At 38.2% G+C, this 23,213-nt stretch overlaps 4 protein-coding genes across 4 annotated transcripts in view; all 4 read right to left on the reverse strand.

The window, feature by feature from the left end:
• The window catches only part of LOC124367525, a 277,317-nt gene that overhangs the window by 77,503 nt on the left and 176,601 nt on the right, over positions 1 to 23,213 (reverse strand). Inside the window, exons 52-70 of the mRNA XM_046824409.1 lie at positions 22,696 to 22,878; positions 21,205 to 21,408; positions 20,952 to 21,122; positions 20,108 to 20,227; positions 19,636 to 20,016; positions 19,327 to 19,521; positions 18,755 to 19,000; positions 17,800 to 18,117; positions 16,229 to 16,564; positions 15,514 to 15,825; positions 14,369 to 14,701; positions 13,369 to 13,695; positions 12,943 to 13,266; positions 12,374 to 12,679; positions 11,593 to 11,910; positions 7,771 to 8,118; positions 6,630 to 6,941; positions 5,525 to 5,848; positions 398 to 727 (exon numbers count right to left, since the gene is read on the reverse strand). Of these exons, the coding sequence (XP_046680365.1) occupies positions 398 to 727; positions 5,525 to 5,848; positions 6,630 to 6,941; positions 7,771 to 8,118; positions 11,593 to 11,910; positions 12,374 to 12,679; positions 12,943 to 13,266; positions 13,369 to 13,695; positions 14,369 to 14,701; positions 15,514 to 15,825; positions 16,229 to 16,564; positions 17,800 to 18,117; positions 18,755 to 19,000; positions 19,327 to 19,521; positions 19,636 to 20,016; positions 20,108 to 20,227; positions 20,952 to 21,122; positions 21,205 to 21,408; positions 22,696 to 22,878 (5,388 nt within the window). The remainder of the gene's footprint in view (positions 1 to 397; positions 728 to 5,524; positions 5,849 to 6,629; positions 6,942 to 7,770; positions 8,119 to 11,592; positions 11,911 to 12,373; positions 12,680 to 12,942; positions 13,267 to 13,368; positions 13,696 to 14,368; positions 14,702 to 15,513; positions 15,826 to 16,228; positions 16,565 to 17,799; positions 18,118 to 18,754; positions 19,001 to 19,326; positions 19,522 to 19,635; positions 20,017 to 20,107; positions 20,228 to 20,951; positions 21,123 to 21,204; positions 21,409 to 22,695; positions 22,879 to 23,213) is intronic.
• Positions 2,474 to 4,018, reverse strand: LOC124367526 (delta-like protein 4). The gene has a single exon (XM_046824410.1). The coding sequence runs from the start codon at positions 3,389 to 3,391 to the stop codon at positions 2,885 to 2,887; it is 507 nt and encodes a 168-aa protein (XP_046680366.1). The 5' UTR covers positions 3,392 to 4,018; the 3' UTR covers positions 2,474 to 2,884.
• Positions 8,177 to 9,390, reverse strand: LOC124367527 (keratin-associated protein 10-2-like). The gene has a single exon (XM_046824411.1). The coding sequence runs from the start codon at positions 8,811 to 8,813 to the stop codon at positions 8,400 to 8,402; it is 414 nt and encodes a 137-aa protein (XP_046680367.1). The 5' UTR covers positions 8,814 to 9,390; the 3' UTR covers positions 8,177 to 8,399.
• Positions 10,098 to 11,561, reverse strand: LOC124367529 (adhesive plaque matrix protein 2-like). The gene has a single exon (XM_046824414.1). It carries the CDS (start codon positions 11,303 to 11,305, stop codon positions 10,925 to 10,927), a length of 381 nt encoding a protein of 126 aa, XP_046680370.1. The 5' UTR covers positions 11,306 to 11,561; the 3' UTR covers positions 10,098 to 10,924.

Raw genomic sequence — 23,213 nt, forward strand, 5'->3', positions numbered from 1 at the left:
TGGTCCCTGCCATTATTTTTGAGTCATGCTTTAAAATGCTAAATAGGTTACAATAACTGATTTTATTACTTCAAGAACATAACAGCGACAAACAGTACAAACAGTACAATGCCTAATAAACCTTGTCTGAGGTTTATATATTCCAGTAAACCATTTAAACAAAGTTATTTGACCGATCTTAATTTAAACCAAAGGTTTATTTGTCTCTAAATGAATTACATATTTTCCAAATATTCCATTTTGAACATGGATTTTTACATTTTAAACCAAACCCACAACCATGCGACTGACAGATGCAGTGGAACCCGACAACGGTGACATTCAGCACACCCAAAGTGACAGTGAAACAACCAAAAGATGGAAAAAACAGAGAGAATGACAGATAGAGTAAGCTTACTGGGTGGAGGAGGAGGTTGTCGACATGCACTCAAGGGGTCCCCAGTGAAACCAGGCAAGCAAGAGCAGGACGGTGCGTGATTGACAACACGACACTCAGCGTTGAGACCACAAGTTCCAGGGCAGGGGTCTCGACACTTGTTGTTGACACAAGCCTTGCTGCGATCACAGTCGGAGTTGATGACACACTCTGGCCTACAGCCGGTGTAAGGGTCACCGAAATACTCGGGTAGGCACACGCAGGAGCCTGCACCATTACGTTCCTTGCATACTGCGTTAGCTCCGCAAGGTGACGGGTTGCAAGGTTGTCTCGGTCCTTCTGTCGGTGTTACTGCAAGTGGTATTTTTATTTTTAACCAAACACACAGAATGTCCTGTAGTGGTTAAATATACAATAAATTATTATGTATTATTTTTTATCTTACCAAACAAAGAAAAGCAAAGTGAATGTAAAAAATAAAAACAGATAAAAAGAAAACTTCATTCATAAAAAGAGCAAAACACAAAATGGTAAAATTTGTTTTAATACACCATGTTGCTTCAATGCTGGAAAAAACACAGTATACAAATTAAATAAAATTCTTTCACATGCTTAATGAACAATGGTGGCTTAGAAGATAAAGATAATAACTAAATAAAATGGGAAAAACAAATAATGCACAAAATACTGTGACAAACATTGATTGATACACAAATCAACTCAAGTCAGGGTAAAGTGAATATGGCCTTACTCTGCTGCACGATGACACAACCTGCGAACGGGTCACCACTGTAGCCCGGTTGACAGGCGCACTGAGGCGCGTGTTTGACCACAGTGCAGGTCGTCTGAGCACCGCACGAGCCCGGACACGGGTCTCGGCAACGTTCATTCTGACACGCTAGGTTGCCTGGACACTCGGCGTTGATGGTACACTCCGGTCGGCAGCTGGGGGGCCGACCGACATAGTTGGTCTGACACGAGCACGCTGGTTGACTGCCGACCACGCGGCACGCAGAGTTGGGTCCGCAGGGGGACGGCACACAGGGGTTACTGCTGGGCGGGATGGGTAAAGGCATCTCTGGACATGCCACACATGCATCACATTTAGCTCACATGCAAGTTAGTCGAAGGGAGATTAGAGTGAATGTTACTCGCTGCCTGCGGACTAAACGTTTATCCCTACTTCCCCTACTCACAAATCACCTGATGTCTGATAGGAATCTTAAAAAAGAAACAGAAAAAAAGGAGGAAAATACATTGTTTCTATCCCAGGCTTAAAGCCCAACACCCTATAGACTGTGCATCCAAATGCTCTCTCTATTTCCATAAAATTTGGATTATATTTCTCTGTATCTGCTACAGATTTAATAATAATACAAAACTGTCATGTACCCCAATAAACCATATCAACCCACAACTGTTCAATAAGCTCAGAAGTAAACTTTTTTCTAAGCTTTTCTGAAGCTTCTCTTCTTTCTAAAATTCAAAGAAAAAGTTAAAAAAAGCTTAACAAAACTAGTATAGATGTGGTTCAACATAATGTGACATATGTTGTAATTTACATGTATTCAGGTTCAGTCTCGCTTTAGTCTTCACTAATACTGGTGTGTATCTTGTGAAATACATTAATACATAGTAAATTATTTTAGTTTGTTTGGACACTCAGAAAATATTGAAATCGTAAAAGTGTACAATATTCAATCTTAATAGACTGTGATAGGACTTAAGAGAACCCCATTGTTCTCATTGTGTTTTGAGAGTCCTCAATAACAATGAACCCATCTGCCTCATACAATACTTAACCTTAAGTCCAATAACTAAGGTAACAAATATTAATGAAATTCGGTAAACATTTAGTCCCAGGCAAGCAGGAATCATTGCTCTACTACTCCCTTCAAGTTCTGGATAAGTTGTTAAAACACACAAGTTAGTCAAAAGAAAACCGTCATGCAAAAGAAGGAATATTGAAGATATGAATATGATTGAAATGTGAAGTTCATTACATGATGATATCTGTGTAATCTGTATTAATTATCACAATTAATTAATATGAATTACTATAAATGTTTCATTAAAAAATTACATTACCTACTGGCTTTCTCTTCAGAAAAATAGAACCATTAATGAAAAAATACTATTATAAAATTAAAGTAGTGTAAAAGATGTGTACATAATGTTTTACAAAACTTCAATTTAAGAAATAAGAAATTAAATACTTAGGTACATTACCAACATTTGGTATTTTTACGCTTTAGTTTTTGGCTTCTCATATTCTATTCAATATATTCTATAACAGTTCAACATGTATCTAATTGGGGCTCTTTCTTAAACTGAGATCTAATGGACTTCATTGTCAAAGCATTTAAACTTGTACATAATTATTCTGTATGAGCAAAAACCATTTCAGATAATAATGGCTCAAGTTATCTGAGTAATCTATTGTATACATATTTGTATTTGAAGCCTACATAGAATGCATTGCTTTGAAAACAAAAGCTTCTAAAACTTCTAATAGCTATTTAGAGTAAGTTTAGCAACACAAAAAATAAGTAATCGATTTTTGAAGTTTCTTTTTATTATTATTATTGACATTGTTAAAAGAATAACAGAAAAGGAAGAAAACTGTAAATGGAAATGCAAAATGAAAAGGATGAAAGAGAGTGCATGCTTACTCTGTTGAACACATCGAGCAAAAGGGTCTCCAGTAAAGCCAGGGGCACAGCTACAGATGGGGTTGTGGTTGACGACCTGGCACCTGGCATTGAGGCCACAAGTGCCAGGACACGGGTCGGCACACTTCTGGTTGATACAGGCTCTGTTCTGGGGACAGTCGGCACTGACCATACACTCTGGCCGGCACGAGGGGGGAGAGCCGATGTAGTTAGGCTGGCACGAGCAGACGGCGTGACCATTCACTGCCCGGCACATGCTATACTGACCACAAGGGGAGGGCACACATGGGTTCTTGGGTAGGGGTGTCGGCGCTGTGAGAGAAACATGCGAGTCAGTCGACATGCAACTTTGTCAGAGAAGTGGTTTCATAAATTAAAATTTTGTTTATATTATTATAATTTCCTTATAACGTTTAAAATATTTTACTTTTATATAAACATTGTAATCTTTCAGGATATTCTTTTGTTGTGGAATTGATAAGTTTAAAATATTTTGTGTGTATAACAAATTACTTTTCCAAAATATGATTTAAATAAACCAAACATATATAAGTTACTTGAACCAATAAGAATTTATTTTTATATTACATCAACTCAAATTGGAATAAGATTTTCAGGCCCACACTTCTCTAACAAAACAGAACGGAGATGAAGTGAAAGTGACAGACATTCAAGAATAAGATTAAAGCCACTGTAACATTTCCAAACAAATTGAATAGGAAACATAGGGGAACTGTATTCAAATGAACGTTATAATAGATACTATTTGAAATCGCCAAATAAAATGATTAGATAAAGAAATAACCATATATAAATTAATTACTACTGTGGTTTACTTATAAAAAAATTAAGTTTATTCAAAGATAAAAATTTGTCTTTAAAAAAAGTGTTTCAGTGAAAAACACAATAACCAATCACTACAGTATATAACTAAACAGTGATATACTGTAACAACTATAGTTTTAATGAGGAAATAATTTGAAAATCATTCTTGATTATAAGATTTAACAATTACTCCAGAAGTATAATACAAGTAATTGTTGATTACTTTTGACTGCTGCAGAGGAAGGTTCTATTTCGGGTGATCTGATCACAGTGGCACCATTTTGTAGTGAACCACACAAAAGTTGTAATTTGTTTATATTAAGAACCGATTTATTTCTTTTTAAAGCAAAATGCACAGTGGCAGAACTTAAAAGTAACAGTGGAGTGAAATGAGTGTTAGAACATGCAAAGTGGGCTTACATGGTGGAGGGGGTTGTTGGCATGCAGAGAGAGGGTTGCCAGTGAAACCTGGCAGGCACGTGCAAGATGGGGCGTGATTGACAACACGACATTCGGCGTTGAGGCCACACATGCCTGGGCATGGGTCAACGCACTTGTTGTTGGCACACGCTCGATCACGAGGGCAGTCGGTGTTGAGGACACACTCAGGCCTACATCCGGCGTAAGGGTCTCCCATGTACTCGGGCAGACATGTGCATGAGCCTGCCCCGTTACGCTCCTTACACACTGCGTTACCACCGCACGGTGAAGGGTTGCAGGGATTACGAGGTGCCTCAGGTGCAGGCGCTACAATACAATCATATATGTTGAATATCAAGCATCGTTGTTCTCTGTCTTCAATCAAGACTACTCCTGTTAGACACAAGTTTTAAATATGTGCTACAGAAGGTTACAGTTGCAGTATGTGATGTGTCACCAAACGTTACGCACTGTACCATTCGGTAATCAGGATCAACTCACCACCATTCACTTAACCCTGATTTTAGAACTTGGTACAAAACAAATTATTGTATACCTATATATTTTATTTTTCAGTACAATTTAATCACTTAATTTGCAATTTTACTCATTAGAATTATTTTTCAACAATTAATTGTTTCCAGTTAATTAGTTAGATGTGTCATCAGAATCATGATCTTCCTAGCATAGATCTAGGAGTGGTTTTAAATATAGACTCTATTTAGGAAATTAGACCATGAAACAAGTAAAGATTCATTAAGTAAATCAAATTAATTAGCAGTTCCACTCGTGATTCTGATGACACAGTTACATAATGCGAGTATTGTCAGTTTTGTAAGTAAATAAGTTTTTAGTAAGCTTGAATTTTATACTGTATATTTTACAAAATGGTTTTAATACGGTAATGCTTAACAAAGATACAGAGAGTTCAAAACATAAGTTTCAATCCAGTTTTAAGTGGACAAAAATATCCAATGTAAGCAGTTTTAGGAAAGAGGACAAAGTAATGTTTTCACATTATTCCAGATTCGTGGACTGGAAAATGTTGAACTCTCTGATTAAACTATAGTCTCGAAACAGCATCATTCTCAGGAGAATCGAAAGACTCCAACCTGCAAAGAACATGTTTAAAACTAGATAAAACAGATAAAATTAGTAGGATTAATCCGGTATGTCAGTTGGAGTGAGAATGCAGGATTAGTCAGCAACATCAGTGGACTCAAACACGAACCTTGCAGGATGACAGAACAGCCATAGAACGGATCACCGGTATATCCTTCATTGCATGAGCACACAGGCGAATGTTTGATAACAACACAATTGGTGTGGACTCCACAGGAGCCTGGACAGGGATCTTTACACTTCTCGTTCTGACAGGCCAGATGGCCAGGACACTCAGCGTTGTTGGTGCATTCTGGTCGACAGTTGGGTGGTCGGCCGACATACGAAGGGAGGCACGAACATGCTGGGGTATTCCCTATTGCACGGCAGTTTGCGTTGGGCCCACAAGGCGATGGGATACAGGGGTCTTTGCTCTCTACGATGACAGGTGTCTCTACAGCAAGCAACAATCACAGCTCAACAATCATGCAGGAAAGTATGCTACACATGCATAAACACCCCAGAAATCAAGCCAGAGAAAAGTAAATGCATATTGCAAAAAACTATAGTATAACAGAAAAAAGTGCTTTTGTAAAAAATGAATGAATGAAAAGTTCAAAAAAGATGAAGATAAGTGGTTGGAAAATAAATCTCAATATACCAATTTCAAGAAATTATATTTACTTATTCAAAATAACAGTGTTTGAAATAAAAGAAGATTTTTCTATTAATAAAACAAATGTAGGCTGTTAAAATTAAAAAGAACAAAATTTGTAAAGGATAATTTAATATTATTTTTTATAGCTATAAAATATTTCAATGTTAATGATAAAATTATTGAACCAATTACTTTGGGTTTTACCATTTTCTTCAAAAAGTAAACATTTTCATAATCATTAGTATTATATATAAATATATATTAAGTAAACTTTATCTAGATTAGAAAGTACATTTAAATTAGTGACAATGTTTACAAATTGTTTAAAAAAATGTTAAATGTTAATTAATAAATCTACAATGTCTTAAGAACAAATATAAATGAATGAATTTGTAAAATAGATTGCCTATTGTATGGTTAGGTACACAGTAGACTTTTAAAATTTGAATGTATTAACTTTATATTTGTAAATTAAATCAAATATGTAATTCAAAGAAAATTGAGTTTGAGCGTAAAATGAATGAAACTAGAAATTCATGCACAAAAAGCCAGAACAGACAAATGACAGCATGCTTACTTTCTTCTTTAAAGCAATGCAAAAATGGATCGCCGACAAGACCATGCGGGCAACTGCAGATCGCGTTGTGGTTGACGACTTGGCAGCGAGCTGCAAGACCACACGTGCCTGGACACGGGTCCACACACGTCTGGCTCACACACGCTTTGTCCTGAGGGCAGTCAGCACTGACCACACACTCCGGCCTGCAATGGGGTGCGCTGCCGTAGTATCCAGGCTGGCATGAGCAGACAGGATAGTCGTTGATGGGCCTACACATGCTGTACGGGCCGCAGGGAGAGGGGACACAGGGGTGACCGAGCATGGGCGGTACTGCCAACATACCATCACCTCATACCAAATATCCCAAACAGAGCTTTACATAGGAAGATGGGTACTATTGAAAACATTGAGTTTTACTCTCATTCATAAAAATGGCAAAAAGTATGTTTATATGATAGAACAAAAATTAATTTGAAACAAAAATGTAAAAGAATATACATTTTAATAATTTATATGATTTCTTTAGAATTTTAAACATAGACTAATCAAAAATAATATTACAATGGTTAATTTTTGTTACTGTATTACATTTTATTAGTGGTTGTTATCTTAGTTTTTGATTGCAAAATTAACAGCTGAGTCATGGATTATTTTTTTCAGAAAGATTTGTTTCACGTGAGTATCCTAGTGGACCGAATTAATTTTTGCGTTGGTAGCAGAATAGTAATGCCACACAGAATTGATCAAATTCGTATAATCATATTTTTTCCCAATTTAACAGCATAGTGCTACATAGTGCAAAATAAATTCTTTACCGTGCTTATTTCCAGTTACTGCATATGAGATTTTTTGTCAGTAATCTGCAGTGGTTTAATTTATATTATAATATTTATGTGATTTAAAATTCTAAATTAACATATTACTGTGGTTGTTATGTAATATGAAAAATTACCAAACTATGGTTAAATTGGTAGTCTTGGTAGTAGTCTTGTTACTTTACATTATCAGTTGAATTTAGGGTCCGTGTATTTTAAAATAATTAATTTCCTAACATTTTTAAAGAACTTTTATAAAACGTTAAAGAAAAAAATAGGGAACAGGGTTTTGGTACTAACACAAGCAAGCAGAAGCAAGGGCATGCTAAGGCAGAAAGGCTTACAGTATTCAACAACAACGGGTCTACAGGAAGAGAGGGGGTCGCCCGTGTGTCCTTGTTTACAGAAGCAGACGGGAGTATGGTGGCTGACATGGCAGTCTGCGTTGAGTCCACAGGCACCCGGACACGGGTCCCGGCATTTATTGTTGACACATGCACGGTCTCGGGGGCAGTCAGAGTTGAGGACACATTCGGGCCTACAGCCGCCCCAGGGGTCCCCATGGTAACCGGGCATACAGGCACAAGCACCAGCTCCCTGACGTTCCTTGCACACGGCATTGGGGCCACAGGGCGACGGCACACAGGGATCCCTCGGGGTCTCCAAAGTCACCTCGGCTACACACTCCACAACTACAAACAACATGCTGTCAGGCAAACGACTCACACAATAACTGTGACAACCCAACGACGGAAAAGAAAAATTTTGAGAACAACCCAGTGAACAGCTTCAGTAGCACGTAAGCCATCAACAAATGATCTGTCAAAATAAATACAACAATAAATTCATGTGAAATAATAAAGTAACAACTCAAGGATTCATAACATTGCTGAAAGCACAAACCCTTTATAATACACTAAGAAAATCCATTGAATTAAGTGAAGTAATACAGTAAAATAATAATTTTAGTTGGCTAACCTGAAAACAATAAAAATAAAATCTTCATCTGCAAGTTAATGAAGACATAAAATATAAATAAATCCATTTGTATGTTGCGAAATAAAAACCAAGAGCTTTGCTTACGTTGAGGAACGCATCCGGCAAAAGGGTCTCCAGTGAATCCGGCCGAACAGGCACAGACCGGTTTATGGTTGACCGGCCTACAAGTGGCTCCGGGACCACAGGAGCCGGGACAGGGGTTAGTGCAGCGCTCCTGCTGACAAGCGAGATTCCCGGGACACTCAGCACTAATGGTGCACTCGGGGCGACAGTTTGGCGGGCGGCCCGAGTAGTTGGGCAGGCAGGAACATGCGGGCTGGTTGGAGATCACTCGGCACTGTGAGTTGGGGCCACATGGGGAGGGCATGCAGGGATCGATGGGGAGCATCACTGGACACTCTGATGGTGTGACAGAGACAGAGCAAGACAGTTAACAAGCATTAGTGTGTTAGAAGTGACTGAGTATGTGGTTAGGTCTGCAATTGTTGGAACACGTTGTTATCAGCACAACACGTAAAAAAAGTAATTTGTGTGTTAACATCTTTACTTAGTTTTCTACTATTTTATAAAAGAAAACTTACAATCTCCAATTTTTATATTTTAACCCGAGATTTTTATTATTTGGTGCAATAACAAAAGATCCAGGTGGAAACTAATGTAATTCCAACAATTTAAAACCATAACATGAAATTAAAGTGTGATAACGTGTTATGGCTGGTGAAATACCACCCAGAGTTCAGGATTAGTTGAGAATTTTTATTAGACAAAATGATGGAAAGAGGTGATACCATTAGCACTGTTACAGTTTTAAAAGAGTTATTCCATCTCCATTAAGATAAAGTATAGCGAGTGAATATGAATAGTGATGATAGCCAGATTAAAGTTAGTAATGAAAGAGATGTGTGGTTTAAACACCATGTAGCTTATAGGAAACAGTCTAGTTGTTCAACTTTGGTTATGTAAATTATTCATGGTGGAAACCAGACACCTCTGTCCAGTGAGGAAAGCCATGCTTACTGTCAGGTTTGAGACAGCGTGTGAAGGGATCCCCAGTGAAGCCAGGGTTGCAGTTGCACATCGGTGCGTGGTTGACCACCTTACAGATGGCGTTGAGCCCGCAGGTGCCAGGGCAAGGGTCCACGCACTTCTGGTTGGTACATGCTCGGTTCAGTGGACACTGAGAGCTAACCACACACTCTGGCCGGCACGTGGGTGGCATGCTGACATAGCCGGGCTGGCACGAGCAGATTGCCATGGCACCGACAGGTCGGCACGCGCTCATGGGCCCACAGGGGCTGGGAATACAGGGGTTAGTGGGCCTTTGGGGCCTGAGCGGGGCAGCTGTGTTACACCACACCAGAGATGAGATGAGTTAGTACAGTTGTGTGAGAAGAATGTGTTACATTAATTAATTGAAGATGATGATAGAAATAGAATTTAAATTTTAGACGAAACAACATTTTCCAATAGATCTAAATATTATAATTGATAGTAAATATGAGAGAAAATCTATTTTTTGCTTTAAAACAACTTTTATGTATTTGGAAAAATTAAACTTGCACAGATCCAAAACGTAATTTTCCCCAATTAAAAACTGTAATGAGTAATTCAACTATTACTGTTATTATTTCACTTTTAAATGTTTAAAAATAGTATATAATTCTACTTTTGTAAAAGCAAAAATGATGTTAATACATCAACTCAAAGTGTATTCAAGTTTGAAATACACAAGGAGACACTAAAATTATACATCAAGCTATAAAAAAAACCAACACAAATACATCAATTCAGTCAAGTATTGACGTTTCCATGATTCCTTTTCTTGATGGTCGAATCAGATCCCTTCTCCCAGCTACTTAGTGACATTAGTCCTATTTATGTTGTAAGATAAGAAATAAAGTCCAGATCGATAATGGTCATCGTGTGTTATTAACAAAAAATATGTAAATCTTCCCCTGTCCTATGTACAGCAACGCATAATTTACCTCCGTGGGGCAGTTGGAATTTATAGTTCCAGTTAGTTCTGCACTGTATAGTAAGCAAAGAGACCAGATCAAGAGGTTCTTTGCCTGAAGACATGATACTTTAATTTTGTCTCTTGTGAAAGATCGAAGCTTAAATAAAGTAAATGTGTTTGTTTATTTTTTTTATTGTATGATGTATAATTTTAGTGTGTTCTCTAATTTAAAATTTACTACATCTCCACCTCAGGCAACAGGTGGTGAGAGGAGTCATATAATACAGTACCATATCATAAAAGAATTATTGAAACTTTTATATAAAAAACAAATTTAGTACATACAAATTTAAATAATGAAATACACTCCTAATTCATTTTGTTATTACTAGTTATATAGTATGTTTTAAATAGTTTTGAATAAAATAACACATTTAACTATCATGATTGTGTCAATTAGTAATGTTAATGAAAAGAAACAGTACAGACAAGAAGATGAAACTGATAGGACACCAATGTACCAAATAATGAATGAGAGAGAGTTAGTAAAGCTTACAAGGAGGGATGAGTTGGCACGAGGTCAGGGGGTTGCCGGTGAAACCTGCCACGCAGGAGCAGACCGGGACGTGGTTGATGACCTGACACTGCGCGTTGACGCCACAGACGCCGGGACACGGGTCCACGCAGCGATTGCTGACGCAGGCACGGGACGGGGGACAGTCAGTGGTCAGCACACACTCGGGCCTACACCCGGTGTACGGGTCCCCGGAGTAGTTGGCCCGACACCGGCAGGACCCGGAGCCATTACGTTCCTTGCACACAGTGTTCGACCCACATGGCGAGGGTGAACACGGTCGCTTCGTCTCCTTCAGTCGAACTGCGTCGGTCATACAATCGTGAACATTTAACCAGTGTTTGCACATTGACGCTTCTAATTAGTTTAAAATTACACAGTATACTCACCTTGTACCTGAACACAATAGTGCAGAGAAAATGAACAAGCTCCAGCTGAGCTATTCCCAGTCACAATGGCCATCACAAGCCAAACAACATTCAGCAAACAAGCATGAATAAAAACACAAGCTGTGTGATGTCAAAGCCACTCATGGTGCCTTTGCTAACAAACCGATCATCCAAAAAGCATAAAAATAACAAAACTCTTGTTGCAAGAGAATAAACTAACTGACACCGACACAGTGAAAAGCCTTACCTGGTGTGGGATTGCAGCCGGAGAACGGGTCACCCTGAAAGCCCGCGTTGCAAGCACAGACTGGCTGGTGGTTGACGACGGTACACTGTGCATTGAAGCCGCACGATCCAGCACAAGGATCACGGCACTTATTCTGTACACAGGCCAACTTCGTGGGACAATCGGCATGGATAATACACTCAGGGCGACAGTTTGGCGGAGCACCGAGCATACCACTTAGACATGAGCATACTGGCCGCTTGTCAATCACCCGGCACTCTGCATTAGAACCGCAAGGTGATGGCATGCATGGGTTGGCTGGTGATGGAATTTTTGGAGCTGTAAAAAAATGTTATTTTATCAAGTCAAATTCTTTATAATATCACAATATATATTCAAACCAACACGCTATGACACAAATTTCAGTTGAAACACTAGTATATATTATAAATTCAACATAAAGATGTGAGAACAACTCAAAATATCATAAAACGATCAACATGTAGAAAAAGAAAAACGGGAGTCTGGTATCCTTTTTATTTTTAATTTATCAGTATTCTAATGCCTCTAGCCTGTGCGAGGATCTCATCAAATGGAAAAGGGGGGTAGAGTCAGAACATTACAATATATATGATAAAAGTGTTAAGACCACAGAACGTATCTCTAACTTAGATCCAACGTCAGATAAATGAAATATGTATAGTTCATAAAATTAAATAATGAATGAGAATGTAATGTCAGAATATTAATTTCCTAAGTTAATTCATAAATCAGTTTACTGTAGCTAAATTGCACTACTCACATTCTTCCACACATCGCACAAACGGGTCTCCATTAGTTTTGGGCGGGCAACTGCAGATGGGGTTGTGGTTGACGACCTGGCAGCGAGCATGCAGACCGCAAGTGCCGGGACAAGGGTCCTTGCACTTTTGGTTAATACAGGCTCGGGTCTGGGGGCACTCTGAGCTGGCTACACACTCGGGTCGACAATTGGGCGGGCTACCTATGTAGCCGCTGACACACGAGCAGGCAGCGTTACCATTCAACACTCGGCACTGGCTGTTAGGGCCACAAGGGCTGGGATCGCAGGGATTTCTGGGCGGATCCACTGTACACAAAACAATGCTTAAATTTCTTGAGCAGTCTTCTTTAATGTTAATCTATTATTAAAACGAAAATCAAAACTATATGATATTTTTATGTTTTTATTTGATTTCTATAAGATTTTCTCTGCAGTTGTGAGATGGTTACAAGTATACATAAACATTGCTATAAACATACACTTAAATGAACATCGATAAACCCTGTCATGAACACAAAACGAGTAAGAGATAATTACAAGTTTTCAGCTAGCAAGCCGTTTTCACTCACCAGCAACCACTTCTTGTCGGCAGGACTTGAAAGGATCACCCGTAAAGCCAGGGAGACAGGAGCAGACAGCTATATGATTGACGACGCTGCACTGAGCATTGATACCGCATACGCCTGGACAAGGATCTCTGCAGTGGCTCACCAAACAGGCCAAGTGGGCAGGACAGTCAGCACTGATGACACATTCTGGTCTACACCCGCCTGCATACGGGTTGCCCACGTAAGGAGGGATACAGGTACATCGTGCCACCCCGTCCGGACTGGAGCACTGTGCATTCTCACCACAAGGTGATGGAGAGCAAGGGTCGGTCGGTTGAGGTCTCTCTGTCAAGATACAACAATTTTATTGTTTAATCCACAATGTTTCAAGGAATAAATCACACTGTTCTGGAAGAAAGGTAACTAATAATAGTATTTTAGACTTACCTGCTGGTATTTTAGAGCAGCCGATGAAAGCGTCGCCCTGGTAGCCTGGCAGGCAACTACAGAATGGTGTATGGTTGACGACATCACATTTGGCATTGAGACCGCAGCTCTGCTTGCAAGGGTTGCGACACTTCTCCTGTATGCAGGCCTTATCGTGGGGACACTCCTGACTCATCACACACTCAGGTCTGCAGAACGGTGGGCTACCAATATAGTTGGCACTACACGAACATACCGGCCGACCTTGCTTCACCAGGCAGATGGAATTTGGTCCACAAGGCGACGGTTGACATGGGTTTCCTCCAGGCACTTTAGGTTCTTCCGCAGCTACATGAAACATCATTAATAATTTTAAGTTTTAATCCTCACCTCATAATAAAACAAATTAATTGGAAAGTTTAGGTTTTATAGTCAATTTTGGATTGTAGATAGCCATATCTGAATTGCCCGCTCTTAAAATTACCTGATTAATGTCGGTTCTTTTTTCATGGCTATGGGTATTTTTTTGGGGACCTACATGTCGGATAACAGTCATTAGGAGAGAAGAGATGTCTCTTGAGCGGATATATACTTCAAGGCAGTCGGGAATGAGTGGTGAGTAGAGGACGACAAATTTGGATGAGCACCGCTTTCTAATTTGTCTCTAGACTGTAGTTATTATTTCAGATATGATATTATATTCCAGTAATAGGGGCGGCAGGTTGAAGAAAAATGTTCCATGGCTCATATACTACTTGATTATAAATATTAACTAAGAAATATGTAACGAAAACTTAAAACCACCATACAGTAAGTAAGTAAAGTAAAGAGACCTACTTTAAAGTAATGTCAAGTCATAAAGTATTGGTTTATCAAAGGTGAGTGTAAGAGGTTTATGGCTAGACATTACAAAAGTAACTTGGTCCTAACTCTGTCACTGTTTTCAACCCTTAATATCATAAATTACTGTTCAAACATTTCAATAAGAAAGATCACTTATGCTGAGTCAACTCCAACCTACCAGCATGTAGTTGACAGCTGGTGAAAGGGTTGCCCACATAGCCGACAGGACAGCTGCAGATGGGATTGTGATTGACGACAAGACAGCGCGCATTGAGACCACAGACACCTGGACACGGGTCGGCACATTTCTGGTTGATACAGGCCTGGGTCTGTGGGCACTCACTGCTCACCACGCATTCAGGTTTGCAGATGGGTGGGACACCGCGGTAGCCGGGCAGGCAGGAACACGCAGCTGCACCCACTGGCGTGATCAGACACCTCGAGTTGGGTCCACAGGGTGATGGGTCACAAGGGTTGCCAGGATGGCCCATATCCCCGATGACTGGATAGTCTGTAACACCCATCACATTAAAGATTCTGAATGAGAAATCTGCAAGGGTTTAATGTTAATGGTTTACATCTAGTGACTGAAATATTGACTTCTTTTGTTGAAGCTTAAACAGGAATAGTTTGATTTTTTATCTTATGTAACAACCTTCAGATATTTATGCATGAAATATCACTCATTTCTATAATGAATGTTTCAATAAATAATTTACAATACATTAATTATTTTTCTTGATTAAAGTATTTACACAAATCATTTATTGTTTTATCATTTTATCTTAAGTAAGATCTTAGGAACACACTGTCTCAGTCCATACAAATATTCTTAATTCATTAAAATTTGAAGGGTATAACATTACAATTTTTGATTTTTATAATCATTTGAAATATTTAATAGTATTAAACACTGCTATAACTCCACTCTTTAGTATATTTTTAAAATCAGCAATAATACAAGGAAAGTAAATTTTATTGGCAATTGAAATGTAGAAGTTTATTTATATTTTATTAACAATGTAATTAAATTTTATTACAGTTTTTAAATGAAGCATTTTAATTTTGACACAAATATTTTAAATAGTTCAACTACAAAAATAACAGATTGCATTGATCAGTGTAGAGAAAAAAGAGAAAATTGACATAAACTTAAAGTGTAGAAAGTAAAATTTACAGCTTAGTGAAAAGAGAAATTATTCATTGTGAGTACAGAAAGTCACTCTAGTACTGCATAGAAAAAATACTTAAAACGTATAAATGACAAAACTGAAAATAAAGAACTCCAAACCTTGGCGCTATAATGATTTAGTAAATTTGTACCTGGCTTGAAAGGATAGCAGGAGACGAAGGGGTCCCCGGAATAGTCCTGAGGGCAGTAGCATACGGGTACATGGTTGACAACTTGACAGTGGGAACTGACACCACACGCTCCCACACACGGGTCCGCACACTTATTGTTGACACAAGCCTGTTTGGCAGGGCAGTCTGAGTTGAGCACGCACTCGGGTCGGCAGCCTACGTACGGGTTGCCGTAGGTGCCAGGTCGACAAATGCAGGTGACCATCCCATTGCTATCGTGGCAGTCAGTATTAGGTCCACACTGTGCCAGTTGACAGGGCGGTGGTTGGTAATCTGTTTTGAAAATATGAAGCCATATTATTTTCAAAAACTTGGTTTTTGTTTTTATTTCAATATTAATGTAGGATTCCAGTAGTCCATCATAGAGATTCATGATCTCTCTACGGGTTTCTATATCAACCTTTATAAGTTTAATTTTAATTTTATAAATGATTTGGCCAAATCTCTTACATTGGCACAGTTTGAAAATGAAACAAATGAAAAATAAAAAGAAATAGTACATTTCTATCTGAAACAAATACAAAGAATATAGTGTTTCTAAAAAGAGCAAAATTGGAAATTGCTACAATTTCTCACTCAAAAACCAAACAACAGTAGTTATGTATAAATATCAACAGGGACAAAGTGATTAGAAGATGTAGTTTTAAACTCACTGGCAAGTCAGGCCTCAACTTACCAGGTGCTTGAGGTAGGCAGTGTTCAAATGGGTTGCCGGCCAGCGGATGAGGGCACGAGCAGATCGGATGATGGTGCCAAACCGCACATTGGGCGTTGACGCCACATGAACCAGGACAAGGGTCACGGCAGGTGTGACCCATACAGGCGCGGTCGAAAGGACAATCCGAGTCTGTGAGACATTCAGGGTAGCAGGCGGGGCTGTAGGCAGCCCCTGGACCACCGCACGGGTCACACATGGCAACGGTAGGGCTGTACACACTGCAGGTTGTGTGTGGTCCACAGGGTGACGGCTGACATGGTAGGCTGGTGTTGCTTCCTACCACTACCACTGGCTCTACATTAAACACAATCACTTGTGTAAGAAATTATTGTTCATAAATAAAGCAGTGGGCACATACATTACAAGAGCATTGTTTACATTTAATCATAGAAATAAATGTTTTCAAATTTGTAAGTTACAAATTACTGTAACCATTAAAATGTTTTATATAAATTTAAAGCTGAATCCGTATCAAGATGTCAATGAATTTAGCTTGATATTATTAAAGATATAGTTAAGAGGGAATTCTAGTAAGCTTCCAGCTCTTGGCTTTTAACACTAGTGATTATGTTTAAAACTGTCTCATAAATAGGAATTATCTCAAATTCATAATTTTTCACAATAGAAACTTTAGTGTCTTGATGCTAATGAATTTTTAATAATATGATTACTTGTTAATACAAACTGCTCATAATTTATGTTCAGTATACATTTTCCTATAAGAACATTTATTTTGAATATACATTATAAACAAGTTTAAACAGATAATGGTATTTTTAACAGTTCATTAGCATTGAAACATTTAAGTCCAAGTTTTTTTAAGTGAAACATTTATGGATTTGAGACGAGGTCCTACTTATAACACAGTTTTAAACTTTAGCCCCGTGTTTAAAGCAGATCCTCGGATGGACCACCAGCAACTGACTAATGTTCTTTAAATTACATTGTGTTTAAAAAATGTATATTTATAATATGACAGTGCATCTAGCCACCAATGAGGATATATCATTTATAGTTGCGTTAACATTCATAATGGTTTAGTATTTAATTACTCATTGGTAAAACAATAGATTCATGTTAATTTTAACTAAATTAACTAATATCAACAAAAAGTTAATTTAAGTTTCTTAAATATTTGATTTCTTAAAATAAAAATTATATATTGTTTTAGTGTATCAACACTTTAGTACAGTAAAAGCCATACTGCAATAAATCTCTTCTGGAAAAGCCAAGTTTCTGCTTGCAAACAGACTGAAAACATTGTTATTGCAATATTGATAAATTTTGTCATTTAATTATAATAATTATTCATTATTTGTAACCATTGGTAGAAATATGGTTATATAAAAATAAATGTACGAATAATAATTTTCAAAATTAACATTGTAAATCAAAGTTTTTCTTTTTTAAGATTTAATTCAGGGAAAGTCATTCTACCTAAAAATATATTTTCTTTTTGTGAATGTAAGGACAGCTTACTATTTTTGGCATGTCTTAAACAGTATGCTAAACAGCTGAACACGACTTACGGATGGGAATACACTGTATGAATGGGTCGCCACTGAATCCCTCGAGACAGGTACAGCTGGCGGTGTGGTCACGACAGGAGCAGACTGCGCCAAGTCCGCACACACTACCCAGCGTGCAGGGGTCGACACAGTGTTGGTGCACACACGCTTGGTTCGGTGCACAATCACTGTTGAGCACACACTCGGGCCGACAGCCAGTGTGGGGGTCCCCTACGGTGTCGGGCAGGCAGGAGCACACAGCTCGCCCTCCTCTCACCTCACACAGCGTATTGAGTCCGCAAGGGCTCGGAATGCAAGGGTTGCCAATTGGTGTGTGATCTTTAACAATTTAATATCCTTAACATACTTGAACAGCTAAACGTTTTGTTTGTTACAGAGACTACAATATAATTATCCTTACAATGACCTAGTGTATTTTAATCACTACTCTAAGAAAGTAACCTGCAAACTAAGATAATTTTTTATCAAATAAATTTAGGAACGTTAAATAATAACTCCTTCCTTTCCAATAAATAAATAAACTGATATTACAAAAAATTGAAATAAAAACACTATTGATGTTATAGACAAATCACCAAATCACTTCCTGTAATGTTTTGATAATTACACATTATGTCATCTTTATACTCAGTCCCTGAATCACTGACCAAACTATTATTGTAATAGGTTAAATGTCTTGAGCCATTAAAGTAAACAACATGAGAACATATCAAGCATGTTCAGTCCATAATTTCAAGGAAGTTTAAAGTCTTGAAGCTTCACAAAAAATAAGGGATTTACCCTTTTAAGGCTGTTAAGGCTGTTCCTACTTTTGAATCTTGAGTAGTCCTCAATATTAATAAAATTATCAAACTACTACAAGCATAGAGATGAAAAATAGAAATAAAAGTAAGACAAATTTCAATCTATTTTACTAGAATTTTGCGAATGTCATTGTCATTTTCTGGCATATTACCTGGCAAACGGTAGCATCTAACAAGAGGGTTGCCGGTGAGACCGTGGTTGCAGGTACAGACAGGATGGTGCTTCTCGACACGACAGGACGCGCCGGCGCCACAAGAGCCGGGGCACGGGTCACGGCAACGGTAGCCCATACAGGCCAGATGGAGGGGGCACTCGTCATCTTGTCGGCACTCCGGTCCTGAGCATCCGGATGTGGGATCTCCAGCCATTCCATCAGGGCACACACACATGGGATGGCCTGGTTGCAAATTGTTCATAGATCTTTTAGTACAGTGAGATGTAAAGTTTACCATCTAAAATGAACCAAACTGGTAATAAAATTCATGGTAAAACACTTAATATAATTAATTAAAAATTATGCCTTGCAATCAATATAATTATGCCTTTCAGCTTTCTCATAAAATGGATAACTGCTTGTGATATAGTCAAAGTGGTCTGACTATTCGATTCCATCAATCGTGTTTTGGTACACAATTCTTTATCAATGTGAGTTACAACGTTCTAACAAACATTTATTTTGACAAACATTTTTGGTAGGCCATATTACACTGCTACTGTCAGTACCTTCATGTGTAACACTGCAGAGAGCCAGAGGACCACAGGGGTTGGGCTGGCAAGGGCTGGCAGGAGGCAGGAGACAACCGGAATACGCGTCTCCCACGTATCCCGCTCGACAGAAACACTGCTCGGTGTTACCCGTGACATAGCAATCAGCGTTGGGCCCACACGGTCCGGGCTGGCACAGAGACTTGACTGGTTCTGCAACGTTCCAATGTAACAAATTATTTAGTATTATATTTACCATAATATAATACCTGTTACTTTTATTCTAGCATTTTCAAATAGTAGTTGTAAGAAAATTTAAGCACTTACGTGCACATTGTTTGTACGGATTGCCGACAAGAGGTTCGGGGCAGAAGCAGGCAGGTTGTCTGTTGGGATCGCAGATGGCGCCGGGTCCACACGGGTTAGGCTGACATTGGTTTCTTTTCTCCACACAACCCCGTATTGTGTTTGGGCTCTCGAGGTATCCAGGGAGGCAAGTGCACTTGGCGAAGCCGTTGCTGAGGATGGCACACTGTGTGTTAGGACCACAAGGGGAAGGGTCACAGGGGTGAGTTGGCAGAGCACAAGCCTTGGACGGAGGGTTGCCCTCAAACTCTGGCAGACAGAAACATTGAGGTCCTCCATGAACCATTCTGCACCCTGAGTTGGGGCCACAAGGGTTTGGGGTGCAGTCATCTCCTTCTGGTACTGTAACAGAAGACATTTTCCATCACAAAAATTCTCACTTAGTACAATTTGTTGTGTTAGTGAAACAGCAATGAATTTCTAATTTACTTACTGCAATTCTTGAATGGATTTCCAGTCATTCCTTTTGGACAGAAGCAGATGGGATTTCCGTTGTCAATCTCACAAAGAGCTTGGATGCCACATGGATTAGGATTACATGGATTTTGAGGTCCTAAAAAGGAAAAGAATTATTTTTTTTCACATACATATTGCAATATAAAATGTAGAGCTTTTCTTACGTGTATTACAAATATAAAATATTTAACCGATTGATCCAGCAATATTTATCATTAAACACAACCTGAAAATCCAATCGGCCTATCAGAGGATTTTGCAGTGGTTTGAAAAAGTACTATAAATTCTATTTATGTTAGTACATTTTTATGGTATTAAAATGTATTCAATAAATACAGATTATGTTTATAAACAGATTGTTCTAAGTAAAGTAGATAATAATAATTTATAGTCTTTAGCGATTAATTGGTAGTTGAGCATAGTTAATAAATTTCACTACTAATTCTTTTTATTATTATTTGAATTAATATTTTAGGCTTAGCAGCTTTTGTACTGTTTGTCTGTGTAATTAAATACAAAAGTTTAATAAAAATAAAATTACTTATATAAAAGTTATTAGAAATTAGGTAATTCATATCACCAAGACTTTAGGCCTACTCCTGCTTTGAGACAGTCAGAATGGCCAACTGTTATTGCACGAGAGTGTAGCTCGATAAAATTTAGTAGGGAAATAGAAAACTACATGTGATGTCAGTTAACAAAATAGCACACATTACCAAGTATTCAGCATGTATGGCACTGTGCGTTTTGTACCCATGCAAGTATGTTGGTGAGTTAAAACTATTGGTTAGTATTTAAAATTGGTTTTCTACGGAAGATACCTCTGCAACCAGATGAAGGGTTGCCTGTGTAGCCAGGTGGACATTTGCAAGTGGCCCGATGGTTCACCACATCACACACAGCATTGGGACCGCAGCGGCAAGGATTTGTACAGTGGCCGTTGATACAAGCCTCATTCCTCGGACATTCCCGGTTGCTCTTACATCCGGTCACTGCAGCAACAAAATCAAGCTTGTAGCTACTGAGACTCAATCAAGCGAAGAGCTCACCTTTAGAAGACACAAAAATGATTACCTGCTTCACATTCGATGTAGGCATTGCCCTGATGACCAGGCAGGCATGAACAAGTTACACCATGATTAGTTGGTATGCACTCAGCGTTGTCCCCACACGAATCCTCTGCACAAGGGTTGATACAGACGCGATTGAGCCTGTCGCACAGCTTGTCAGGGGGGCAGTCCTCATTGTATTGACAGACAGGAGCACGTGAGTCTCCAACTGAAATAATATCATATTGTTAGCTCTGTGTATGATAATATTGGAAAATGGTGAACAATACATGGAAACTCACCTCTGTACAGTAATAGTAACAAACACAGGAATATGGGAATATTAATAAAATATATAGCATGTGTGTCTATGCGTGTCTTGTGTTTACTTACAACATTAATACATTTTTTTAACTCTCATTTATTAATGCTACAAGATTGCTACAAATAGAAAATCTTGTAAGAATCACTTCATAAGCCTAAATATTTTCATTTTACCTTGTATATTTATACTTTATATCCTACTGTATGATACCATTTTAATGAATTAACCATGATCTGATGAACATAAACATAATACAAGAAACAAGGAGAAATTTGATTGTAACTACATTATGCTAGAGAAATCTAAATTCAGCATAAGCCATTTTTAATAGGTTGCCATTATACAAATATATGCCCTATGGGAAATTTAAAAAAATTATGGAAAATATTTAAAAAAAAAAAAGGGCAACTACTCAATTGAAGAGCTTGTGGGCAATCTAGTATGACTTGTAAATGTGAGTAGGCCTACTTAGACTAGCAAATTTTATTGTACAATTTTATTACAATTTACACTGTCTATTGCACTGTTAACTTTGTTTAACGAAATTTAAATTTCTAATATTTTGAACTGTGCACAAATATTATTTTAATTGTTTTTGTGTAATAAAACAACTTTAAGATTTGTTTTCAAAAATATTCTTACTTGTAGCATGTTTAATTTTTTGAATTGGTTTTTTTCCCAATTTTGAATGGAACACAACATTATTTTTCTGAAAGCTTAATATTAACACAATATCAAATTATATACTCTTTTGAACTAGCACCAACAGGCTGAAATATCCCGGAAAATGAAATTCGAGTAGAAGATATGAAAGAGTTGGTACTTTCATTGTAAGCCTTATTGTGATCAGAAATCCTCTATTGTATTAATGGTTCAGTTATTTTCTAGACATTCTTTGTGAAATGCCTTGTGAATTACATTTGTACATATATTATATTTTCTGACATTTTCCATCTCTAGATAAACATTTTGATACTAAAAATTGTAAATACTGCATAGATGGTTTTTAGTTGTATAGCCATGGAAAATATTATAAAATTTAAATAGTTAAATTAGTGATTTCAAGGCTAAGAACAACCCTAACTTCTATCAGGAAAATATCAAAATCATTGTACGGTGTTGGTTTGTCACACACATATTTTATTTCCTAACTAAATGTGCTTCTTTATAAACAGCGATACCAGAACTCACCAGGCAGACAACCGACGAAACCGTTTCCATGGTAGCCCTCAGCACAACTGCACTCGCTGCCGTGGTTGGTATTGACGCAGATGGCGTACTGTGCACAAGGGTTGTGCACACTGCAGGGATGCTGACACACGCCGCTGATGCACGCTTCTGTCAGGCCGCAGTCCTCGTTGACGTGGCACACCACTACAAGAGTGGGGACACCAGAGGAAGAGTCAAGAGACAGGTAAGAGTAGACGCATTATATACATTACATACAACAGTGGACCCAAGAACGTGTGCAAACAGCACTTACTTTTTTACACTCCTTGTTCGTTACAAAACTGCAAACTGTACTGTATTTACAGCTGATTTAACCATTTCAAACACAACCTCATACATACAATACGTCATCATTAACGTACAGTGGTCGATTTACATAAATAATTTACTCACTTCTTCAAAAGGGTTTCCACGATTTTCCGCTAAGAACTGTAGAATATTACATTAGTCATGGATTAGTCATTGTAGAAGGCATTAAA

Source organism: Homalodisca vitripennis, chromosome 8 (genome assembly GCF_021130785.1).
Source record: "Homalodisca vitripennis isolate AUS2020 chromosome 8, UT_GWSS_2.1, whole genome shotgun sequence".
Taxonomy (NCBI): domain Eukaryota; kingdom Metazoa; phylum Arthropoda; class Insecta; order Hemiptera; family Cicadellidae; genus Homalodisca; species Homalodisca vitripennis.

Coding starts and splice junctions, on each gene's coding strand:
- LOC124367526 (XM_046824410.1), bottom strand. CDS start 3,391: ATGTCGACTGACTCGCATGTTTCTCTCACAGCGCCGACACCCCTACCC.
- LOC124367527 (XM_046824411.1), bottom strand. CDS start 8,813: ATGCTCCCCATCGATCCCTGCATGCCCTCCCCATGTGGCCCCAACTCA.
- LOC124367529 (XM_046824414.1), bottom strand. CDS start 11,305: ATGTGCAAACACTGGTTAAATGTTCACGATTGTATGACCGACGCAGTT.